General features: G+C 37.3%; 1 protein-coding gene across 1 annotated transcript in view; it reads right to left on the reverse strand.

Annotated features, from left to right (window-relative positions):
• Positions 1-22,707, reverse strand: part of LOC115430653 (mucin-19) — a 31,385-nt gene extending 8,678 nt beyond the window's left edge. Inside the window, exons 1-31 of the mRNA XM_030150790.1 lie at positions 22,678-22,707; positions 22,500-22,584; positions 21,947-21,991; positions 21,517-21,742; positions 20,131-20,260; positions 18,745-18,808; positions 18,232-18,314; positions 14,614-14,809; positions 14,362-14,487; positions 14,142-14,262; positions 12,555-12,690; positions 12,388-12,465; positions 12,223-12,292; positions 10,468-10,605; positions 10,232-10,381; positions 8,946-9,040; positions 8,736-8,868; positions 7,088-7,331; positions 6,948-6,988; positions 6,057-6,145; positions 5,765-5,919; positions 4,538-4,676; positions 4,344-4,448; positions 4,003-4,197; positions 3,719-3,791; positions 3,480-3,646; positions 3,216-3,372; positions 2,789-2,899; positions 2,496-2,637; positions 2,363-2,391; positions 41-1,819 (exon numbers count right to left, since the gene is read on the reverse strand). Of these exons, the coding sequence (XP_030006650.1) occupies positions 41-1,819; positions 2,363-2,391; positions 2,496-2,637; positions 2,789-2,899; positions 3,216-3,372; positions 3,480-3,646; positions 3,719-3,791; positions 4,003-4,197; positions 4,344-4,448; positions 4,538-4,676; positions 5,765-5,919; positions 6,057-6,145; positions 6,948-6,988; positions 7,088-7,331; positions 8,736-8,868; positions 8,946-9,040; positions 10,232-10,381; positions 10,468-10,605; positions 12,223-12,292; positions 12,388-12,465; positions 12,555-12,690; positions 14,142-14,262; positions 14,362-14,487; positions 14,614-14,809; positions 18,232-18,314; positions 18,745-18,808; positions 20,131-20,260; positions 21,517-21,742; positions 21,947-21,991; positions 22,500-22,584; positions 22,678-22,707 (5,332 nt within the window). The remainder of the gene's footprint in view (positions 1-40; positions 1,820-2,362; positions 2,392-2,495; positions 2,638-2,788; positions 2,900-3,215; positions 3,373-3,479; positions 3,647-3,718; positions 3,792-4,002; positions 4,198-4,343; positions 4,449-4,537; positions 4,677-5,764; positions 5,920-6,056; positions 6,146-6,947; positions 6,989-7,087; positions 7,332-8,735; positions 8,869-8,945; positions 9,041-10,231; positions 10,382-10,467; positions 10,606-12,222; positions 12,293-12,387; positions 12,466-12,554; positions 12,691-14,141; positions 14,263-14,361; positions 14,488-14,613; positions 14,810-18,231; positions 18,315-18,744; positions 18,809-20,130; positions 20,261-21,516; positions 21,743-21,946; positions 21,992-22,499; positions 22,585-22,677) is intronic.
• Between the last annotated feature and the right edge of the window lie 1,544 nt (positions 22,708-24,251).

Genomic DNA, 24,251 nt, shown 5'->3' on the forward strand with positions numbered 1-24,251 from the left:
TAAAAAGATTTAATATGTAGAGCAAATGTTTGGCACACACCTTGGGAAGTGGGCACTTGTGTTGTCACTGTAGCTGATCCTGTGTAAACGGGAGGACTGGTGGTGGTTGTGTGGATTGTTGTTGTTTGTTGCTCTTCAGTTGTAGTCAGTACGGTGTTGGTAGGTGTCGCGTTGGTAAATCTCTCACTTGTGGACATCTGAGTGGAATACACGTCATGAGATGTTGTTGCTTCTGTTGAGGTGGTACTGGACTGTGTCGTTGGATGTGTGTAAGAAGTAGATATTTCAGTGACTGCTGTTGTCACCACGTCTGTGCTGGTGGATTGAGTTGTAGTTGATGTTTCAGCTGCTGTAGTGTTTGCTACAAAAGTGGTTGTCAATTGATGTGTTGTCCCTGTTGGCTCTGTACGTTGTGTCGATGCTTGAGTTGAGAAAGATTCTGATGGTGTAACTGTCTCTGTGGTCTCTGACTCGGTCATCCATGTTGTTGAAGCACTGCTGAATGAAGTACTAGATGTTGTGTGCGCAGTGGTTTGCACAGTAGTGGTGGATTCAGATGTTGGCTCTGTTGAAAGATATGTAGTGCTGTTTGTTACCTCTGTAAGTTCTGTTGAGGGAAGAGTTGTTGCTGTGAGACTGGTGCTTATTGGTGTAGTGGTAGAAGTGGTTGACATTGTAGGAGAGGTGGCAGAAGGTGTTGACCATATTTCAGTTGAGTGTGATGCAGTTGGTGTTGGAGTAGTGGTTGTGGTGGTAGTTGAGGCACTGGTAATAACTGATGTTGTAGAGTTGGTTAAAGGTGTTGCTGACCATGTTTCAGTACTGCTAGAAGCACTTGTAGTTGTAGTTGTGGTAGTGGTTGAGGCACTGGTAAAGGGTGGCATTGTGGAGTTGGTTGAAGGTGTTGCTGACCATGTTTCAGTGGTGGTAACAGCAGTTGTTGGTGTAGTAGTTGTGGTGGTAGTTGAGGCATTGGTAATAGCTGATGTTGTAAAGTTGATTGAAAGTGTTGTTGACCAAGTTTCAGTGGTAGTAGAAGCAGTTGCAGTTGTTATTTCAGTGGTAGTGGGTGGCATTGTAGAGTTGGTAGAAGTTGACCAAGTTTCAATGGTGGTAGAAGCTGTTGTAGGTGTGGTTGTGGTAGTATTTAATACCCTTGTAATGGTAGACATCGGTGTAGAGGTGGTAGAAGATGTTGTTGACCATATTTCAGTGGTAGTAGAGGCAGTTGTATTTGGTGCAGTGGTTGCTGTAATAGCTGAAGCACTTGTAAAGACTAATGTAGTGTTGGTTGAAGGCATTGTTGACCATGTTTCTGTGCTAGTAGAAGCAGTTGTTGTGGGTGTAGTCGTTGTGAAAGTAGTAGATGCACTGGTACTAGTAGACATTGTTGGAGAAGTGTTAAAAGGTGTTGTTGACCATGTTTCTGTGCTAGTAGGAGCAGTTGTTGGTGTAGTAGTTGTGAAGGTAGTAGATGCACTGGTACTAGGAGACATTGTTGGAGAAGTGTTAAGAGGTGTTGTTGACCATGTTTCTGTGCTGGTAGAGAAAGGTGTAGCTGTTGTGAAGATAGTTGAAGCATTAGCAGTGGTCGACATTGACACAGAAGGTGTTGTCGACCACGTTTCAGTGGCAGTTGAAGCAGCTGTAGTTGTTGGTGTACTGGTAGGAGAAACCACAGTTGACCAGTTTTCAGTGGTAGTTGTGACATTAGTAACGGTTGTTGGCAAATTCTCAGTCGTAGTGGAAGCAGAAGTGGAGGGAGCCAGTGTTGTAGGGATGGTAGCTGGTGTTGTTGTTGGTGGAGGTGGTGGTGGTGCTGTTGGAGAAAAGGTGGTTAGAATGTCTGCTGCTCTGAAAGAACGTTCTGCAAAAGCACATCAGATCTAAAACAATAATAACAGAAATTACCACACTATTGTTACGGTTAACAGTACTGTGCTAAAACCTTTGCTGTTGTTGTTGCAGGGTTGAAATGAGTATACATATGCATTTCTCAGTCTTTTTTTGTCAAGTACATCAAGAAAATACAAGGAAGTATTATGAACAATGTCAGAACTAAATGGCTTCTGCACGCTTAAATCAATAGAGAAGTTAGATACATATTAAGTGTAAAGGGAGTCTACACTAAGTACTTGACACTTTCATTCATAGAAGCGGTTTATTTAAATAGCGCATATTTCCTGTTTATCCTGTTTGTATTTAATATGGAGACTGGGTATTTAATATATCTGATCATTATAATTTTACTTGCACAACAAACCAAAAGGTGGTGTGAGACTTTCACACAGTACTGTACTGTAACTGTTAATATAAAAATATGATTTTAATACTGCATTAAGTAAATAGAATTCATACTTACGGCAGTTCACTGTTCCATTTTCACAGGGGCTGACAAGAACAGTACAAGAGTAAAATATACCACTTGTTAAAATTACTATTTTAAATATAAATGGTGTATTCCTGTAATATAAACTTTGACAGGTCGAACTCACCACTCAATAGACTGTATCAACACAACTGTCCCTGGCTGAATGACAGTGTCATTGAAAATGCAAGTGCACTGTGTCAATGTGGTGCACCGTCCAGTGTTCTCATCAAAATATGGTGTGTCCGCTGGACATTTGGGGTAACAACCTTAGCAAAAAGAAAATGTTTCTTGTATTAATTTTTTATTATGCTGTAAAGGCAATATAATATTAATATATCAATATTAAGACAACTTCAGTTTAGCAGTTACAGTATATGTAAAAAAAAAAAAAAAAAATTAATTGGTGTGTTTAATTACCTTCCAGCTTCTGAGAGAAGTACTTGTCTTTACCACAAGTTAGCATCTTACCACAGGCTTCATAATGCCAGACACACTGGCCCTGCTCATTGTAGTAGTCACAGTATACCGCTGTGGTTAAAAATGATAAGGGCTTAAATTATTGCAGACTTAAAGCAGTGATATTACCTATTTAAACAGAATATTTATCATTATCATGTGATTACATGTAATGCAATGCTGAACTTTGGTAAAATTAAAAAAAAAAAAAAAAAAAAGAATAAACAAGCAAATTAGTATTTAAGAGATCTATTATATTAAACCAACCACCTCAACATCAGGAATCAACAGAGTAGTGCTAATCGATGTTCTTTGAATGGATTTAAAGTTGTTCAGAGAATTCATGCGACCATTAAGAAAGAAGAAAACATGGAAGAACTTAACTTACGACACAAATCAGGGGTTCTCCATTTAACACAAACATCCTGGTCACTGCAGGCCTCTGCATAAGCTGCCACAGCCGTACAGAAACCCAGAAACTTTCCTTCAAACTCACAGGAGCAGGACTCCTGCACACAGGCTTGATAATAAGGATCTGGATCAACCTTGAAGTTGGTGGAATACAGTAAGGGTTTTAGGAACCACAGACCTGATTTCTAAGAGTGAACTGGTATGAATGAATGCGTATAGTGATGTGTTTTAAGAGGCCTACAGTGAGGTGGCAGTCTTTGAAGATGTCTCCTTTAAGGATCAGGCAGCGTCGCTGGGCCCAGGCTGAGCAGTAGGAGCTGCGTTCACATGGAAACATCTCAGTGGTCACATCAGAGCACGGAGGTGTAGCAGTCTTCCAGCTGTTACCGAAGACTAGAGGACTTGGTACTACCAAGGAAAACATGGTTATTTTGGTGACAAAAGTTAAATGTTATCATAAAACCAAGAAAAACTATTTACCTGCAGAGCCACTTATCTGGAGATCATTCATCTCATTGAAGTCAAAATTTCCACAGAGGCCACATACTTGGTTCTACAGGATTCATTACATTTTAATATCAAAACAGTTTTAACACAACTTCAAAATATTGTTCATGCTTAATTTTATTAGCAGCTGTCAATCCTTTATAGCAATATCTGATCTTTTCTGATATTGTTGCTGCTTTATAAAACCAACAGTTTAGTAGATAGTATTTAAATAAAGTTATGGCACAGAAAATACTACATTTAAGAACACCCCTCACCTTCCAGTTTGGATGCAGCTCTATGGTGATGCGGGTGTGTTTGTCCCAGATAAGAGTTATCCCTCTGCTTGGCACTGATATTATGATATAAAGTCCCACTGTGTGTGTAGTGTAAAGTGAGTCTTCCTGCAGAGTCCATCCACTCTGGACGTGTTTGGTCACCTTCATGTCGCTAAGTGTTAAAGTGACTTGACCCTTGAAGAGACAGAAAAGATTCATTATTTGGTGAAGATACCAGAGCCTGCTAAAATCCTTTTTTTATTTGTGTACTACAACACTTGGAAATACAGTATTTATGAGTGATTTGAGTCTACAGTGCTAGCACAGAAACAGTCGTTTACCTTCAGATCGAGTACAACTGAGCGAGAGCAGGTGAGTGCTTCATCACAGCAGGGAACACTCTCTACTCTGACGGAGAAGCTGCCATCTCTAATTCCACAGTCATCCTGTGGCACAAAGACAGAAAAATCAGCTGTGATCATCCTGTGGATGGTCCTATTTTATACTGTTTTCAAAGACAGACATGTGGTCTCACCTCCACTAGTGTGTACTGACAGTGTCCATCAAAGCGATACCATTTTGAGTCAAAGGTCTGGTAGTGTCCGTTTCCATAAACCTGACACTTCCCAGGACATGGTTCATCCTTGCAGTGCCACTGGCCCTGACCACAGGTACTTTGAGAAACAGTCAGAGAAATTGAAATATTAGCCATATGTGTTTTACATAATTTTTCCTTATATACACTAGCCTACATTTTGTTCTAGAACTTATTTGCCTCAGAAGTTACATTTGTAAAATCTTACATACTTTAAAAAGATTAATTGGAAGAAAAATGGCAAAAGCATTGGTTAGCTGATGTTTTCAATGTATATGATTGTCATTACACATATGTTGGTTTATGTACATTTGTACAATAAATGTATAAGTCTTCCACCAGAAATAATCCAACATAATAATAAACACAACACTTTTAATTGGCGTGTTATCTGTACGCATTATAAGCGTTCTGTGTGTATGTTCAAGCACTGAGGGTTAGGGTTAGGGTAATGTGAACCAGAGATCTTGGCATTAATTGACAAGTGATCAAATGGCGTTTAATAACACGTGAAAAGTCAACAATGCGTACATATATCGACTTCATGAGATCAGTCTCAAGAGTTGGTAAGGTGAATGTACTGTATTGTGATGTACAGACAGTGTTTCGAAGTAAATATGGTAGCTCTGAGACACACATTCCTTTTGCTTAAATCCACTGACTTATTAATTCTCAGAATTTCACATTTTGATCCAGGACTGTATCTTGGAAACGACAGAAAACCATAATTTTTGGCTTAACTTTTCTTAATTAGTGGCTTAAACTTGGTAAACTTTCATTACTATTAATCTGCAACGTGATATCATGAATTGCGTACAGATAATACGCCACTTTAATTGCCGTGTTATCTGTCCACATTATTTGCTTTCCGAATGTATGTTCGTGCTGTGTCAAATATCATGTGATTAATGGTTAGGGTTAGGTTTAGGGTCAAGGTAAGGGTTAGGGGTTATGGATATGTAAACTGGAGATCTTGGAGAACATTGACATACGATCAAATGTCGTTGAATAACACTTGAGAGGATGAAAATGCGTATGTATAGCACACCAAATGCCATAAGAACTGGCGTAACATACAACGCGATTTCATGAGATCAGTCTGTAATCTGGGTGCATTTTTACTTGTAGACCGGTGAAATAAACAAGCAGTACAAATGTGGATGTTACCATGTTTTACAGTTGGTTTTGACACTCTGTCCCGCACTGAATACTTTCCCACTGTACACGCAGGTACAGTTATCCACAGACACACAGTTCCCATGGTGGTCCTCATACTGGCCATATGGGCAGTAACAGCCACTCTCACAAGTCACACTAGAGCCCTGGAAACCATCAAGAGATAGCCCATCAGTTTAACCTTATACTTTACAGAATGAAAATAAATATTTATGGATTTACATTAAAGGTGTGATTTATATTTATGACATAGTCAGTGTAAACGTAAGTTCTGTTGACTTACCAAAGGTTTGCTGAGACTGTCACAAGTTTTCTGGGCTGTGTTAACTGGGAACTCTAAGCAGTGCACACAGACCTTCCCATTTGTGCATCCTGGAACAGAAGGTTAAAGGAATGAAACATTGAGATATTGCATTTTCACTGTATTTTAGAATCACTGCAAAATAATATACTGTATGGAAACAGAGGCAGTGAAAGGAGCCAACTATATGAAGCAGCAAAGAGTAGGACATGACCAGGTTTGATTCTCTTACAGGGTGGGGAAGCAAAATTTACAATATTTTGATTGAAAGGGATTGAAAGACAGTGTATGACCAATTAGTTTATTGAAAGTCATGAGAATTTATTTGCCACAAGAAAATTTACATAATAGAAAATGTTTTTATTCTATGTGTCCTTCTTTCTCAATAACTGCCTTCACACGCTTCCTGAAACTTGCGCAAGTGTTCCTCAAATATTCAGGTGACAACTTCTCCCATTCTTCTTTAATAGTATCTTCCAGACTTTCTCGTAATAGTTTTGCTCATAGTCATTCTCTTCTTTACATTATAAACAGTCTTTATGGACACTCCAACTATTTTGAAATCTCCTTTGGTGTGACGAGTGCATTCAGCAAATCACACACTCTTTGACGTTTGCTTTCCTGATTACTCATATGGGCAAAAGTTTCTGAAAAGGTATGGATAATAGTGTTAGGTATGATTATGACATCAATATATGTTTGGTTTCAAAACAATTGACGTAGTGTCTGCTGAGAAAAAACAACTAAATGTTCATTGTAAATTTTGCTTCCCCACCCTGTATACTGAACTGCTCTGAATGAAGTAACTAAAGAGGTTCCAAACATGATCTGTATGTTTTGTATAATATGTAATAAATAGATATCTATATTTACCACAATCCTCGGAACATTTCAATTCTCCATCCGCACAAATGCTTCAAAAACAAAATATTTGGATTAAGGTACAACACATGTAAGTATATTTCCAACATAAATAGTAAGGTGAACTGTGAACCGCTGTGGAGGTAGCTCACCACTGTCGTCCATCAATAACAACAGGCCCCGGTGGTGTCGTACCGCTGTGGTAGTAACACGAACACTCTGCCTTTGGGCTGCAGGTGAGTCCTTGGTTCAGGTGAGTTCCCTCTGGGCATCCACAGCCTTCCACAGGGGAATCATCCAGCCCACAGCGAGGGTCAAGGCCAGACAGGGAACGACAGGTGTGGTTGCAGGCCAGTACGCTGTAGGAGAATTGTAGGTTCCTCTGACACTCCACAGCTGAAATAAACCATAGTCATTGATGATTTTATATCTTCAAATCACTGTTTCTGACAAAAATCGTTGTTTTCAGGGACAGTAAATTACAGTTTACTGATGTAACAGCCGTGATTCAGTCTTTTAACTGTTCATAAAACCTTCAACGTTTGCCGTAGTTTCTGAAAAAGGTTCCTTAAATAATGCAAAATCACCACAAACCTTGAATCCTTGAGGGTAAAAGTAGAAAAAAATAAGAGCAAACTGTCCAGCAGCAGGTCTGATTTGATTTTTGTTTTTTCTAGACAGTCTAACCATTGCATCGGGAGCTACATACAGAGAAGTGTCTAAAAGAAGGAATCTGGAAATCGAACTGAATACTATAATAGAGGACGACTCTCAAAGGGATTGGAAACCAACACCAGCCAAATTCAATCCCAACAATAAACACTGGTGGAACTGGAACATGATGGGTGACCACAGCCATATATTTTGGGACTGGCCAAAAATATGGACATTTTAATAAAACATTAAAGACAAACTGGAGAAAATTCTCACAGTAGACCTTCCCATGGAACCTCTGTTATTTTTACGGGATGTCTTACCCCACCACTTAGTTAATAGTGAGGAATAATGCTATATATTGCATGTTTTATTGATGATGGCAAGAAAATTGATAACTATTAACTGTTTGAAACTTGGCCTTCCCATCATTACTCAATGGCTGGAGAAAGCAAAGCAAGTCTATATGATAGAATACATGACAGCACAGTTAGAGCTAAAAGTTTAAGGTTTCTGAGTTGATGGAGATCAGTTACTGACTATCTTGGTCAGGACTCTTGTAAATTTGCCATTCCGGTTTTAGATTAGGTTTTTTATTTAAATGGGGCTGTGCACAACTCTCACAATTATTATATTATCTTCTATATTTTGCTTTTTTTTTTTTTTTTTTACAGTAAATCATGTATTTTCTTATATTTAATTTCCCATATTTAAATTAGACATTCATTAAAACTCAGAGTAAATTCAAAGGTTATTATATTAAAACAGAGAAAACTGAAAAAAAGTGAGTTTTTCAGCAAAAATATTAATTGTACATAAACCCAGTATCTCCATCCACTGTCACTGATCCAACTCCATGGGTTTTATTGGTGAATCAATATTATGGAAGATGGTGTTTCCATGATAACTACGGAGCCTCTGAACATCCAAATGAGTCATATCTGATGACCATGAAAAGATGATAAACTGTATTTCACACCAATTATTTACATGTATTGATAAAATTAGTGGCTCAACAGGTATTAAACATTTTACATCAGTAGAGGGTTTTGGTCACCAGTGGAGGTCTGGGTCTTTATGGGTTAATGAGAGCTGGTGAAGTTTAAAAGGACTCCTAAGCTTATATCTTATTAAAGCTGTACTCACTGCAGTGCGTATCCTTCCTCCAATCACCAATGTCAATACCAACACCAGCGCAGGCTTTGGCGTAGCTGGCCAGAGCGACACACAAGCACTGTTGTAGATGACTGCTGCATTTACATGTTCTTTGGATACACGCCTGAAATCAGAGAGTAACATCAGGACCGATAGTGAAACGTCACCCTTGGATAATTGGTCATCAGAGAAGCCTCTTACTGTGTAGTAGTGATCAGTTGGGATGTGACCGTGACATTCAGCAAATACTCCAGTCTGATTGTTCAACACTGAACATTTTTCATCAGCAAATATTTCTGGAAAGTAAGTAAAATTGTATAATGAATGAATGAATGCACTGCCAAAAATATTTCTAAGAAAGTGGAAAAAAAACCTTATTTTTAGAACATTTGTCTCATTTTTCATCTAAATAGGGAAAAAGCTTGCCAAGAAATTTTTACATAAGAAAAGAATTCTTATTTTCAGATATATATCTAAACTTTTTTTAAAATTAGATTTTCCAACTGATATCAAGGTGACTTTATTTCTTATACTAAGCACTGTTTGCTAAATTCTCGCATGTTTGTCTAGTTTTAAGGCACGTTATGTTTTTTTTAGTTGATAGCCTTTTTTTTTTGCTCGTTTTAAGAATTCTAACCAATTTTTTTTCTTACCCCACTGGCAGATTTTTTTTGCTCAATATAAGCCAATTTGACCAGATTTAGGAATATTATCGTCATTTCTAGCAGGGCATTTTTTGCAGTGTGATTGAATGAATGAATGAATGAATGAATGAATGGTTTGTACATTAATCATTGCACTTAGTACAATAATTATAATAAACATAAGAACAAAAAAGGAATAGGTTAGAAATAAAAGCTTATTTTTTGCCTATCCTTTTCTCCTGATCCACTACTTACATTAAATTAAATGTGTACAGCACTGAGCATTCATATCATGACAAAAAAAAAAATCAACAAAAACATATACATATACTATCTCAACTTAATATTCCTGAATGATTTTATACTTAAGGTATTTTTTTTAAACTTTGTCAAAGAAGTGAACAACTTAAATTCATCAAGTCCCTTCCATAATTTCACACCCACATCCCAAATACATCTAGACTTCACATTTGTCCATACTTTAGTCCATTCACAAATATAAAGACCTCTTAAATTATAATTACTTGCTCTTAATTTAAAGAAATCTTGAATGCTATTTAGAAAAATATTTTTTACGATATAAATCATCTAATATTTTACAATATCCTGCAATTTTTTAAGGTTTTAAGTTGAATAAATAAATAATTAGTTGCTTCAAAATATCCTACTTTAATTATTCTAATAGCTCTTTTTTGTAATTTTACTCATGTATCTATAATAGTTTTCCCTGCATTTCCCCATCTAACATTATTAGCAGCATAAATAAGCAGATCAAATATAATACTGGATATTTTCAATCTCATAACCTCATGTAACGGGTTGAATTATATCGTTAATTGGTACCATTGTCTGTGCTAATGCAGTGAGGGGGTATGTCCGCTGTGCAAACACCCACACTCCAGGACTGAGCAAAAGGCTGAGCTGAGTTCTCCACGATGCCACTGCTGGTGGTGAAATCATCTGTGGTGTCGCCGTTGCTGTTGCCACAAAGACCTTGAAGACAGAGTAAGTTATGTGCAAGTCAAACCAGACCATGTATGCTATACTGAAAATGCAGTGACACAAAACAAGGTCCTAACCTGAGATCATGCTGCTGTGGTTTGTGGGTGGGGTGATGGAAAGCTGGAGTTCAGGAGACACCTGGACTTGGATGGTCATTCCAAAAGATGTGTGGACCTGGACGTTCATGGAGGACTGCCAGAAAACCAGGACATGCTCTAACAGGGAACATATTATAGATACAGGTTTTAGCTACTGGACTGCACCACTTTTACCGTATAGTACTACTATATGTGTGCAGAGGTGTCCAAAGTATTTCCATTCATTCCTCAGGTAGCAGTTTCGATACTAGGGTTTAAAAAAACTTCTGTAGAAGCTCAAGTATCAACTCATATCTACTATACTTACACTATACTGTACTATACCATACTTATACTATACTATACTATATTTAACTCTTACATCTCATTTGTATGTAGGTATGCGAGTAATGGAGTTCACAGAATTTCTTTCAGGATCAAAAAAGTACCTACCTACCTACCTACCTACCTACCTACCTACCTACCTACCTACCTACCTACCTATCTATCTATCTATCTATCTATCTATCTATCTATCTATCTATCTATCTATCTATCTATCTATCTATCTATCTATTTTTCTCAAGTGGAAGTGTAAAAGTACTGATTTCAAAGCTACTTAAAGTATAAAAGTAAATGTAAGGAAACAAAATGCCATTAGGATAAAAGCTTAGGTGGTTCCACAGGGGCCTATAGTGGACTACCCCACCTCCCCAAAAACCTGTTTCTAAAGGCCATAATGACTATAATGTTATATAAAAATGTTAATGTTGAAACATTTGAGATGCACTAGTCTACCTGTTTCAGACACATATATGTCCATTGAAAATGAAGGCATTTTAGTCCAATGCAAAGGTATTAAAGAACCATATATGTGTCCTACTGAGCATTAACATGTGTTTCATGGAGCAGAAGATATGATGAGTAGTTGAATATAAGTATTAGAATGGTGCAAAAAGTCTGGTGTGCTGGATCGCATACAAACCAATAGGGTGTAGAGTGGTATATGTTTATACTTCTAACCCAACCACAGTCAAACTCACTCTATTTGGATGCAGCCATTTATCTGGACAGTTTCTTTAAAATTTGAACGATGACAAGCCAGAATGAAATAGGAGTAACGAGGCTATTTTAAAAATGTAAGCAGTATATTCTTTATCTCGGACATTTAGAAGAAACAGTGCATAAAGGAGACAGATATCTTGCCAAGATCCTCCTGGTGGCCGAGAAGAAGGCCATAACAAAGAAGTGGTTTAAGACTGATGCTCTGTCTTATAAACAATGGCTTTCAGTCATAGATGATATACTTATCATGGAATATCTTACATATAAACTGAAGTTGAAAGAAAATGTCCTCATAAAAAACTGAGGAAAATGGCTGACATTCAGGGAAAAATGTGTTTATTAAGGGACCTAAACACATTGTGACACAAACACAGACTGTTCTTTTCATTTGTTTGTTTTCTGTTCTTTTGTTTCTTTTCTTGCTCCTCAACTTGAGGAGACTGGATTGGATTATACTGATAAAAATGAGACATCAATAAAAATTGTTAAAAAAAAATAAATAAATAAATAAAAAATGTAAGGAGTAGAAAGTACAGATAATTGTGGGAAAAGGTAAAGAGTAGAAGTGAAAAGTTGGCTCAAAACTAATTACTTCAATAAAGTATAGATAACCAAAATTTCTACTTAAATAAGGTAATGGAGTATTTGTACTTTGTTACTTGACACTTCTGTGAATGTGTGTGTTCTTACCAGACTGGTGAAGTTCAGTAACCTCCTCCTCTCTAAATTTAACCAAGTTGTGTGAGAATGTGTATGTTTCCTGCAAATTCCACAAAAAGAACATTTATATCCATTTGTGTGATGTACATTTATATGACATTTAACAGATTATGTCTATGCATTTGAAGCCTGTACCTGGAAAATCTCAAGAACAACTGTCTTCAGAGAGGCACCTTTTTTAGAAAACTCTATCCTTATAGTCCAGTTGAGACCCTGCATAGAAGGATACAAACAGCTGCTCTCTGTACAAAAAAATGTTACTGTGGGAAATATTTTGTGATGGAGAAAGAGGAAAACATTACCTGTGAGGCCACATATGTACATTTACCGGGGAGGACATATCGCTTCCCATCAAACGTTGACACAAACTGTCCCTCAATCACACACTTACTGGGGCAGATGTTTTCAGAGCATTGCCACTTCCCACTGTCACAGATACTGAGGAGAGGGAGATTCACTTTAATGGAACGATATTTTGCTTTTTAAAAAAAAAAAAAAAAAAAAAAAAAAAAAAAATGGAATAATGCATTTTCAAACATTTCCCTGTGGTCTACATAAACTGTAAATGCTATGCTTGGGTCTGAATTCTTCATTAATTCAACTCCACAGGTCCATCTTCAACCCTATTTCTGAGTAATGACACGAAAAAAGGTTGTCTGAGCGCTGGCCCTTTAAATGCAAATGAGCCACATCCTGCCCTGCCCCCTCCAGGTTGTTGACTGTGCTGCTCTGTCCTGTTCAACCAACAACTGAACATTTTAAGTAATCGTCTTGAAGTTTGGACATATCTTGAGTTTTTACTACAACCGCTGCTGCTGACAAACAGTTATGTCGTACTCGGAGAAATGTTCATCAGAAGTCTTGACCTGAAATGTGCAAATGTCGTGACGTAACTAATTGAAAAGGTAACAAATTAAAAAGGAATTGAAACGGGTTGTAGAAATCCACTCAGTTTTTGATAGAATGAATATGAAGATAGTTTTGAAGCACGTGGAGGGTTCAAATTCAAACTTTATGAACTATTAGGGTCCAAATACACACATAAATGAAACAAAGATGAATAAAAGTGGGTTTAGCAAAATATGACCCCTTTAATGATTCCTGTAGCACTGCATTATGTAATAATAGTGAAATATGTAATAATGTAATAATTTTTCATGTCATTATGCAATAACACCACATTTTGTAATAAAATTCTTGAACACATTTTGTAATAACTTATTACATATGGCAACCGCTACTACAAAATGTGGATGTAGCCCTTATTTTTTTCCAAAGAAAGCATAATAATTTGAATGCGTAATGTTGTTCTGCTGGTATGATGGTTTTTCCCATTAAGGCATCAATTTCAATGTTTTTTCAATGGTTTATTACATTACGGAAGATTAGGGCTACTGGAAAATAAATAAATAAATACATAAATAAGGTCCAGTATATTTTTTTATTATTATTATTCTATGAAAAAAGTCGGAATTCTGACTTTCATCTCAGAATTTTGACTTTTCTCATAATAATAATAATAATAATAATAATAATAATAATAAATATATATTGGACCTTTTTTTTTTTTTCCCCCAATGGCCCTAAACTCTTCTGTAATTACATAATGCACCAAATAATTACATTTAAATTTTTAAAAAAGAGCTACACCTGCATTTTGTAAAAACTGTTACAATATGTAATAAATTATTACAAAATGCAGCAAAGTTTATCACAAAATACATTCGAGATTTTTATTCCAAAATGTGGCATTTTATCACAAAATGTTACTACATGAGGTGGAAAATTATTACATTATTACATATTGCACTATTATTATATAATGCAGCGCTACAATTTTCCCAAATGCACATTCACAGTTTATGGACATTGTGTTTCTGCTGTCCTACCATGACTGACACTTGGTGCTCCGTATGTCTCCGGGTTCATAGGTTCTGCCAGCGAACACACAGGGGCAGCTGGACACGGTCACACAACGGGAATCCTCAACATGATCATTGAACACCTTACCTACAGTTTCATAAAATTTTTTGTTATTTTTCTGTATGGAGCAGTGAAGGTGAATGTTAGCCCAAAGTACCTGTGGGAGTTAATGTACATATTGCTCACCATTTGGACAGACACAGGAGCTGGTGAGATCCTGGTTGAAAAATTGGATATTTGGGTTGGAGCAGCTGGGAACAAAAGCAGCACCCTGTTCGACATAAACCAGGTCTCCTGCACAACTGGGCTGTTCTGCATCCATCCACACAGACAATCGCAACCAAATGAGTCTCAGATTTAACTGGTAATAAATGTTTGAGCAAAACATGTTGATTCAACCAATCTGGAGCTTTAGGTCTAGAAAAGAAAAGAACGTACCGCAGTTGGATACAGTTCTCCATACGTTCCAGATGTAGCTGGTGTTTCCACAATATTGAGCAACTTCTTTAAAGAAAGCACAGCCGATGGATTTGACCTGTTCGTAGCCGTAAATGTTGCTTTCACAGAGGTGGATGTAATGAGGCGTCAAGGCTTGGAAACAATCCAAAGTGTAGGAGAACAACAAGCGGCATATCTATAAATATACAGAAACCATCAGATCTTCTTTATTATTTATTGTTAATAGATTAAAAGGTGTCTACTTACATGTTGAACCTGTTTCCAACAATGTAAATAAATATATGACATCTATACCTCAATATTGTCACAGTTTACTTCTCTGCCGACTCCTCCCTGACCCTGTCACGTCATCAACACCATCAGTTCCACCTGGGACTCCCTGCTGCTCTCCTCTCCCTGACCACGCCACATCCAATCAGACACACCCATCCCACCTGTCTGCTCCCTGTCACTCCTCCTACAGGCCACACCCACCTCATCAGACACACCCATCCCACCTGTCTGCTCCCTGTCACTCCTCCTACAGGCCACACCCACCTCATCAGGCTGCCTCTCCTCACCTGTTCACCCAGCTGCAGCTCATTCCCAGTCAGCCCAGTATATAACATACCTCACTGACTCTCCAGTCTGGGCCAGATTGTCTTCATATCCTGCCAGATGCTAAAGCATTATCTGAACTCACTTTACTGTTTCTGACGCCTGCCTGATTTAGACCACGCCTTTTTGCCTCAGTCCTGGTATTTGACCTGTTTTCTGTCTGTGACCCTAAGTTTGGTATTGAGGTTTTGCACATACGTCACATGATCACGTGGTTTTCTGTTTACGACGCCATATTGTAGGCAAGCTTTCCTTGGATCGTACAACGTGTTAAACAATGGACCTGCTAAACTCCTGTGTGCCGTTTATTCCTTAGCTGTCACCAGTTATAAGTTAGGCAGAAAGACCGCTCAGTTCCACTGGTGGCAGCGGTGGTTCTGTTCTGCCTACCACTGTTTATAGTTATTACCGCGGTTAGCCTAGCTTCTCAGTATAGTTAGCCTGCGTGCTTGTTGCGCTTAGCGGCATGGAAAAAAAGAATAGTCATCATGTGGTAGGGTGATGAAGACCCCTTTAAACCTACCAGGAGGTCTTCCCCTGGCCTATCACCCTATAGAGACAGAGTGATTGTGGATCTACCTGCTCCCTTTGCCGGCGACGGCAGCCAGAGTTTCCTCAGCTGGGTGAAGCAGCTGGAAGTGGCAGTCGGAGCTACGGCGAGCGACACCGGTGAGTTCAGCTGGAGCTGGTGACAATACTCCCCACCTGTCTGTGCAAGTCTGCTTTTCTACTATAGGACAGCCTTCCCGATGCGGCCAAGTCAAATTATGCGGCCGTGAAAGAGAAGATGGGATCGGCTTTTGGACAGAGACAGTTAATGGACCGTTTTAGAGCTAACATATCGGCTCGTTCACGAGTTCTGGGGTAGAGCCTGGAGGTGTACGGCTGATGTGAGCCGGCTGGAGCTGGTGTTTTTACCTCCGAATTGCGCGCGCATCACTGTTGTTAGTAAACGTAGAAACTCATCTATGGTGCCTTTATCACAAGCAGACATACTCACAAATAACAAAACACGCAAACACGAGTCCAAAGAAAAACACGACATAAAGCAACAGTTCCGACTTTCTGGATCCAGATAGCGTGCCTACCAATATGGCGGTGTAAACAACAATCACATGACCAGTGACGTCAGCTGCAAGTCCTCAATAGTGATGGTCCGGCAACACCGATGCGTCTGCGCATGCGTTGAGCTCATAGAGCAAAACCCCGTGTCGGTGCGCGTATCACTTCAAGAAAGTCACGTGACCGATACAGGACCTGTTTTGGAACTGACACTGACGCGCCAAACTGTGTTTATAAGGAAGCGCATCTGTCAACAGGATGCATCTGCCAAAAGAATCTCTGATCTTTTGCGGTTCATCGTTAAATTCATCAAGAATTATGGAGCAGCCTCAAACCAAAAGAAAGGTTTCCGCCGTGTGGGACCATGTTGATCTCATATCAGAAAATAAGGTATTTGTTTTAATTTCCTTGTTGTTTCATCCTGTTCCTCAGAGTTTCCACTTGATCTATATGAATTCAAATTCATTTCAAAGTGACTCTTAGTTTACTATTCATATTTTCTGCAGGTTAAATGTCGCATTTGTTGGACAGAACTTTCCTATTTAAACAAAAGCACCTCCTCAATGCTGAGGCATTCTAGGGCCAGGCATGAGAATGAAGTCCAGATCCACCAGGACAAACTCAACTATATAGCCATTCTACAACTGACTCACAGTTGCTTTATTGATAATTAATTCCTATTAATTTATTCTTTACTTCATTTTTAACCATCAAGCTCAAAACGTTGGAAAAACGTATTTTTTTTAATAAAAATTTGTTAAAAAAAAAAAAAAGTCCCCAAGCATCCTCATTCACAACACGTTCACTTAGATTTTCACGTTATGATTCATGTTCACATTATTTATTGACTGTATCTAAAAATATCAAAGATATTTTAAATTTAAATGAAGATATGAAATAATACAATATAAAATACAATGACTTAAATTATATTATTCTATATACTAGGTCATCAAATCAGTGTCAGTTGAGTCTGTCAACTAGGTTGCCTGTAGGGATTTTGAAGGTCCAGCAGGTGTCAGTATTCAGTGATACAGTATGGACACAGTATCAATACAGTTTGGCAATGTGTCGAAACACTTCATGACGCCTCATCTACCCATCACTAGTTTGGTAATTCTGGATTTTCCTGGTTTTGAGTCTGCCTTCCGTTCTGGACCTCATCTCTTCGCCTGTCTCCTGGTAACCTGTCTGTCTTCCGTTCTAGACCACGTGTGTTTGCCTGCTCCCCATTACTGGCTCTTTTCTAATTTCTGTGTTTCTTCAATAAGGACATTTCTGAACTGATTCTGTGCCTGGTGTACTTGGGTCCTAACCTAACCCATAACGAATATTTTAAACCTATCGTTTCCAAGCTCAGGGTCAGGAAACAAAATGGGTCATGGTGTTGTTTTAACTGGTTCAGATTAAAATGATCAGAATAACACAGACCTGTATGACAATAATATGAATTAATTTTCTTAAATAAAATGGGAGCGTTTCTCTGAGGGAGTTTGCCTCACACAAACCACGTGAAATGCAGAGACGTCACAATCATACAAGATGTGAAGGATGTACTGTATAAGACAAAAAATATGTAAATATGCATCAAACCAAAGGCAATGGAAAAGATGCTACAAAGTGAAAAACAAAGTAAAGGATGCAGCAAGATACAAGGGGACAAAAGCACTGTAAAAGACAAGATGAAAACAATGCTGAAAAAAAAAAAGATTCTCAGACAATGTTTTAAGAGGAAAAATTGTTTTCGGGTTTTTTTTTTTTTTTTTTTTTTTGGATCTCAAGCTGAAAAACTTTAAGAATCATTGTTTTAAATGATTCAAATAAACATGATGTGTGTTTTTAATGTGAGGTCAATGTGTGAAAGATTAGAAGAAAAACAAAGTATCAGTGTAATATTCAGTTGGTTGTGTGTTAAACTGTGATAGTGAAGAAACTTACCGTATTCATGATAGAGACAGGATCACGAATTTGACATGTGTCGTCAGGAAGTACACTGTCTGCGATCAACTGCTGCTTGTTTCCTAATGTTATTGAAAGAGCACATTTTAGGTAAAAGAACATCTATAAACAAACAACACTGTTAGCCATAACGCTGGAATAATATTTAATTTAATATTTGTACCTCTTCTCATGAAATGATTGTTACAATATCATTTATTCTTGATAAAGTGTAACTGGGACTCAGTATGTAATCATTGGACCTGGTCAGATGTGATTACTGATGTGTAGAAATAGGAATAAAGAAGAGATGTCTGAAAACAAAATTATTCCAACTTTATGAGTAACAGTTTACATTACATTATAATGAGAAAAGAAAACTAGGCCCTTGTTGTTTAAATTGTCTTCTCCACTATATAATAATATTAAACTAATAACAGATTTATGAACTACAATAACCAAAATATTATTACTTCTACTACTCACTGCTCCTGTTCAGAGATCGTGTCTTACCCGAGACATTATGTTTCCCACAGAGTCCAATCATGTCAGTACTGAGCTCCTGCTCCAGCTCCACCTTCACAACAACAGTAAAAACCATCAGTGGATTCAGCTCCTGTTTGTGAGGCGTCAGTATTACAGGCACAGATTACCCCACAACTGTTTGTTTTTTTTTTTTCCCTCTGGGTTAGGAGCCTCACAGGTCATTCAGGATTATCAGGTTCACCTGCTGTGGTTTCCTCACCTGGCTGGAATTAGTCAGGTAGTCTTTAAAAGGAGCTCAGTGGGCCGTGAACTGTCCAGACAACATCATCCCCTTTGGTTGGTTGACATTCCCTACATTCAGCTGGTCACACTTCATCCCTTTTGTTCTCCCCTCATTCTGACCTCCGACTCCCACTTCCACACTAGAGTTTTTAAGGCTCACCTTTTCATTTCTTCTATCTTTTATGATAGACTTAGTGGGAGACTCCTTTTAGAACCCTTTTAACCCATAAAGACCAAGTGCTTTTTCTGTCTCAGTTCCCAAATGATTTTTTCTATCTATTTAATAATTCTAAAGTAATTTATTACCACTTACTGTAATATTATTTTCTGTATTTCATGTTTTTTCAGTGTAAATCATGTATTTTCTCATATTTAATTTACTGATCATATGGATGTTTGTGAAAACTCAGATTAAAGTTGTGTTTTATTATATCAGAAACGGAGAAACTGGAGAAAAAGTGACTTTTTCAACGAAACATGTCATTAACTGAACATAAACCAAGTGTGTACATCTACTGTCATTGATCCAACCATAATTATATAAGATGCACTTCTTCCCACTCCTTTTCAGGCATGTAAATGAAACTATTTTGCTGTTCTTCTGGCTAAAGATTGTCTTTATTGTTGATTTTTGTATTATTATTATTATTATTATTATTATTATTATTATTATTATCATTAATGTTTTATTTGTTCACATGTATGTTACATTTCATTGCATGTTTGGAATAAATCACTAAATCAAATCCAACTCCATGGGTTTTGCTGGTGAATCAATATTGTAGAAGATGACGGTGTTTCCACGGTAACTACGGAGCCTCTGAACATCCAAATGGGTCATATCTGATGACCATGAAAAGATGATAAACTGTATTTTACACCAATTATTTACTTGGATTGAAAGGATTATATGATGATCAGGTAATAAACATTTACATCAGTAGATGGTTTTGGACACCAGTGGCTGTTTGGGTCTTTATGGGTTAAAAGGGCCATATTTTGGTTTTACTCTGTTTCCTTGGTTTTTGTGCAGTTTTGTTTGCTCGTTTCCCAACTTGTGAACCCGGTCCATGTTTTTGGGGAAATGTATCATCAGTGTAGACGTATATTACACAGAACGTGTCCTCTCACCCATAACGTGTCTATTCCTCCAGGAACGCTGTGCCATGTGACAGACAGAGGAAGCAGCAAACTCTTCAGTCTGTTGTAGATCCCATAAGCAAAAATATGCTGGTACATGTGGTCATAAGGAACGGAAACACTGTTGATAAAATAAAACACACAGAGGCATCAGTTAACAGACAGAGGATGCTGTGACAATAATGTGTATTGGTCTAAAAAAGAAAAGTTTCAAACCACTTATAAATTAAAGATGGTTTTCCAAAATGCTTGCCCACAAGCACTTGAGACACATTTAGTAATGTATTTTTCACCCATGCATCCAAACTGGTTTGTGTTTTATTTTTTATTTCTTAAAAAATATGACAAAATTTGAAGACCAACTCAATTTATCCAAGCCATTCTCATAACATTTTATTGATATGAAATTATTAAAGACTAATACCATTGGATAAGTGCTATTCTGTCTAACTCACCTTGATTTTTGTTTTTATTCATCACTAGAAGGACAAATCAATAATCAACAAGCGGTTCCAGGCTCTACAAACCCCGCCCCTTGCACATATTGCAGCTTATTTTTGCATCGATCCAGCTAATGTCATCATGCCTATATGCGTGTGCTAAAGTCAGCATATCAGTTGCCTCTATTTATGTGCCAAGTTTGAAGTAAATTGAAACAAAATTCATGTTTTTATAGACATTTGTAATTTCGCCCATTATAAGTAAATGAAAAAAAAAAAAAAATTTAAATTCATAAAAATTTGAACTTTAACCTACTTTTCCCAAAATGTAATCAGATCTATTCTGGGTCACCAGCAATCTATAAACCCAATCTGGTATGAATTCAACCTATAGTTTTGTTGCTAAAGTGTTAAAAAACAAACAAACAAACGGTGCCAGGCACAACAAGCCCTGCCGCTTGCACATATTTTGCCCATTATAAGTAAATGGGAAGATTTTAAAAATTCATAAAAAATTTTAACTTTGACCTACTGTTCCCAAAATGTAATGTGATCTATTCTGAGTCACTGGCAATCTATAAACCCAATTTGCTATGAATTCAACCAGTAGTTTTGCTGCTAAAGTGTTAACAAACAAACAAACAAATGAACAAACTGAACCAAAAACAATACCCCTTGCCTCCCTTTTCGGGGGTGGGAAATAATCAACAAAAACTTCTACTAAAATTATTAATGCAACTGACTGTGAAAATCATCTGAGGGCATGGTGTCAAGATTTTCATGCAGTATTAATGAATGCTCATAATAATGTTTCCAGCAATAAAAATTCCTTCAGACCGTAACTAAAACAAACGCAGAGATTGCCCAAACTTTGCATGCCTCATTGATTGTGTCTGGTTAAAGTTTTCCTCAATAACAGACTGGGTCGGGACCACACCTGTTTGTTCCCACCAGGATGTGTCCGTTCTGCAGAACTGTTCTGACTTTGTTGATGGTGATCTCAACTTGGACGATTAGCCCACTGTCCCCTCGCCGTATGATGATGTCACACTCCACATGGTTGTGGGTGAATTGTATGAGGGTGAACGGGCAGTTGGAGTGCACGTAGAAAGTCAAACCATTGAACGTCTGCACGACTCCACTGCCGAAAGTCCTGCAGGTGTCTGATCACAGAAAAAATGATGACGCTTTAAAAAGCAATAAATAAAGTAAAGGGGACAGATTTATCATTAAAGTAATAAATCGGTCCCATTATTTTTCTATGACTTTAGGGTTTGTCGAGATATTTTTTTTTCTCTTTTTTGCTAAAAATGAAATCAACATAACAATGCACAGTTTAAACTCAACAATGAAACTTAATTGCTCACATTTTTGGGTTTCCGCTGTTGTGATAGAGTCAGCTATCCCTATAGCTGAAGAAAAAACATAGAATAGAATAATTATGTTAATCTCTTAATATTTCATATAATGCCATATATTCAACAACTTTAGCTTAATCTTGTTATGTAGGAAACACTACTAATAGAATACTTGGCTTTTTCTACCATGTCTCCATTTTAATAACAAAATACACAACAGATGACACATTTTTCAGTTCATTGGCATTTTTATACAATCATCTAAACCTCTTCAAGAAGTTTAACATACCAGCACCCAAGGGATTTTGCCTCTCACACTTTAACATGAAAAATAAACTTTTTTATTTTTTTATTTTTGCAGAATGTGCAGTTGTCAGTTAACATAATACTATTAATAAAATGCAAATAGACCAAGATTGACTCATTAATTAGGGAAATTTGTTTCCAAAGCAATACAGTCAGTGCAAAAAAGATGTGAAAGTTGCAGTAAATACACATAAAGCTGTAAATTAACTGAACATATTCTTAATTTTTTTCTACTTAAAACATATTTAAATGGTACCTGAGGTTAATAAAATGCAAACAGCCAGCATCCATGGCTGGGACGTCATGCTGCCTGATGCTCCCTCGTTGCACAAGAAGAAGAACTGCACAAACAGCCCCCACAAGACTTTTATATGCAGAGAACACGCACACAAACACATAAGTGGGTGGGCAAAAGCACCTGGATCACCCTCCACCTGCACACTGACGTACACAAAGGTACACATATACACACCTAAACCTTTTCTGATGGGAACACCAGGAAACAGAGAGAAAAAAAAGTCAGATTAAATATTCAACTTACACTAATTAAGCACAAATGCGGAACTTATCACATGAAGCTGTAAAACTGGGCAAGTTTAAAGTAGCCTCCTAAATCCTGCTTATCATGTTGCATTTAGTGTTCAACAAATCTGTTAAAATACCCGTGAAATGTACTCTCGTGGGAGACTGTGTGCATGTGTATAAAGAAAGAATGCACATGATCGCAGTTTGGAAGAAATATCAAAACAACCACTAAAGGAGAGACTGAAACTTGACCCGTTCTCTTTTTCATTTCCTTTTAACACCCATTTCCTTGAACCACAGCTGCCAAAACCTGGTTCATATGTTTGAATTAGAATATATATTAGTTATACTCACACAGCCATTTGATATTCAGTGATAAGACTTTTTAATATTGGACTATTTGCTCAGATTTTCTTCCCTGTTTGGACTTTGTTTTACTTTTCATTTTCAAGTACAACCTCTAGTGAGATGACAATAAAGTCCAATCTATTTCCAAATGTATGTCATCCCAGTGAATTATCCTGTGAATCTGCACACTGTAATGGTCTGAGCACTCCAATTTCATTGTACGTGACTGCGTAATGACAATACAGTCTGTTCTGATTATGATTGTGATGTATTCTTACTTTTAACGGACAAACACAGAACTTTTACCTCCTTGATACTTTCATGGTCTTCAGATTCGTATGATGTCAATTTCTGTTTGGTCAACCAAAAGAAAATCAAAGATGGACTGGAAATAACACTTTACATGACATTTATATCAAATCAAATATAGCACCAAATACAACAACTTCACTGGGACTGTGATTCATTTGCACATTACTACCTTATTGCACACAGCAGCACATACTGTTCTGCACAGTTACTGCACTGGACTGTACATGCTGTATTTTATATTTTACCTTTATTTCTATATACATTGTACATAGTCTTGATATGCTAATTCTCTAATGTTTTTCATATTAATGTAAATATTCTTGAGTGTTTTTATATTTTCTCTTTTTATTTTTTTCTAGCTGATAACTAACCCATAAAGACCCAAACAGCCACTGGTGACCAAAACCATCTACTGGTGTAAAAGGTTTAATACCTGATCATCATATAGTCCTTTCAATCCATGTAAATAGTTGGTGTACAATACAGTTTTTCATCTTTTCATGGTCATCAGATATGACCCATTTGGACATTCAGAGGCTCTGTAGTTACCGTAGAAACACCATCATCTTCTACAACAATGATTTACCAGTAAAACCCATGGAGTTGGATCAGTGACAGTGGATGGAGACACTGGGTTTATGTTCAGTTAATGATAGATTTGCTGAAAAAGTCACTTTTTCCTTTACCTTTACTCCTTTACCTTTTATGAACATCTACATGATCAGTCAATTAAATGTAGGAAAAATAAATTATTTGCACTGAAAAAACACAAAATACAGTGCATAATATTGCAATAAATGGTGCTAAATCACTTAAGGGACGT

This window comes from Sphaeramia orbicularis, chromosome 12, assembly GCF_902148855.1.
Source record: "Sphaeramia orbicularis chromosome 12, fSphaOr1.1, whole genome shotgun sequence".
Lineage (NCBI taxonomy): Eukaryota > Metazoa > Chordata > Actinopteri > Kurtiformes > Apogonidae > Sphaeramia > Sphaeramia orbicularis.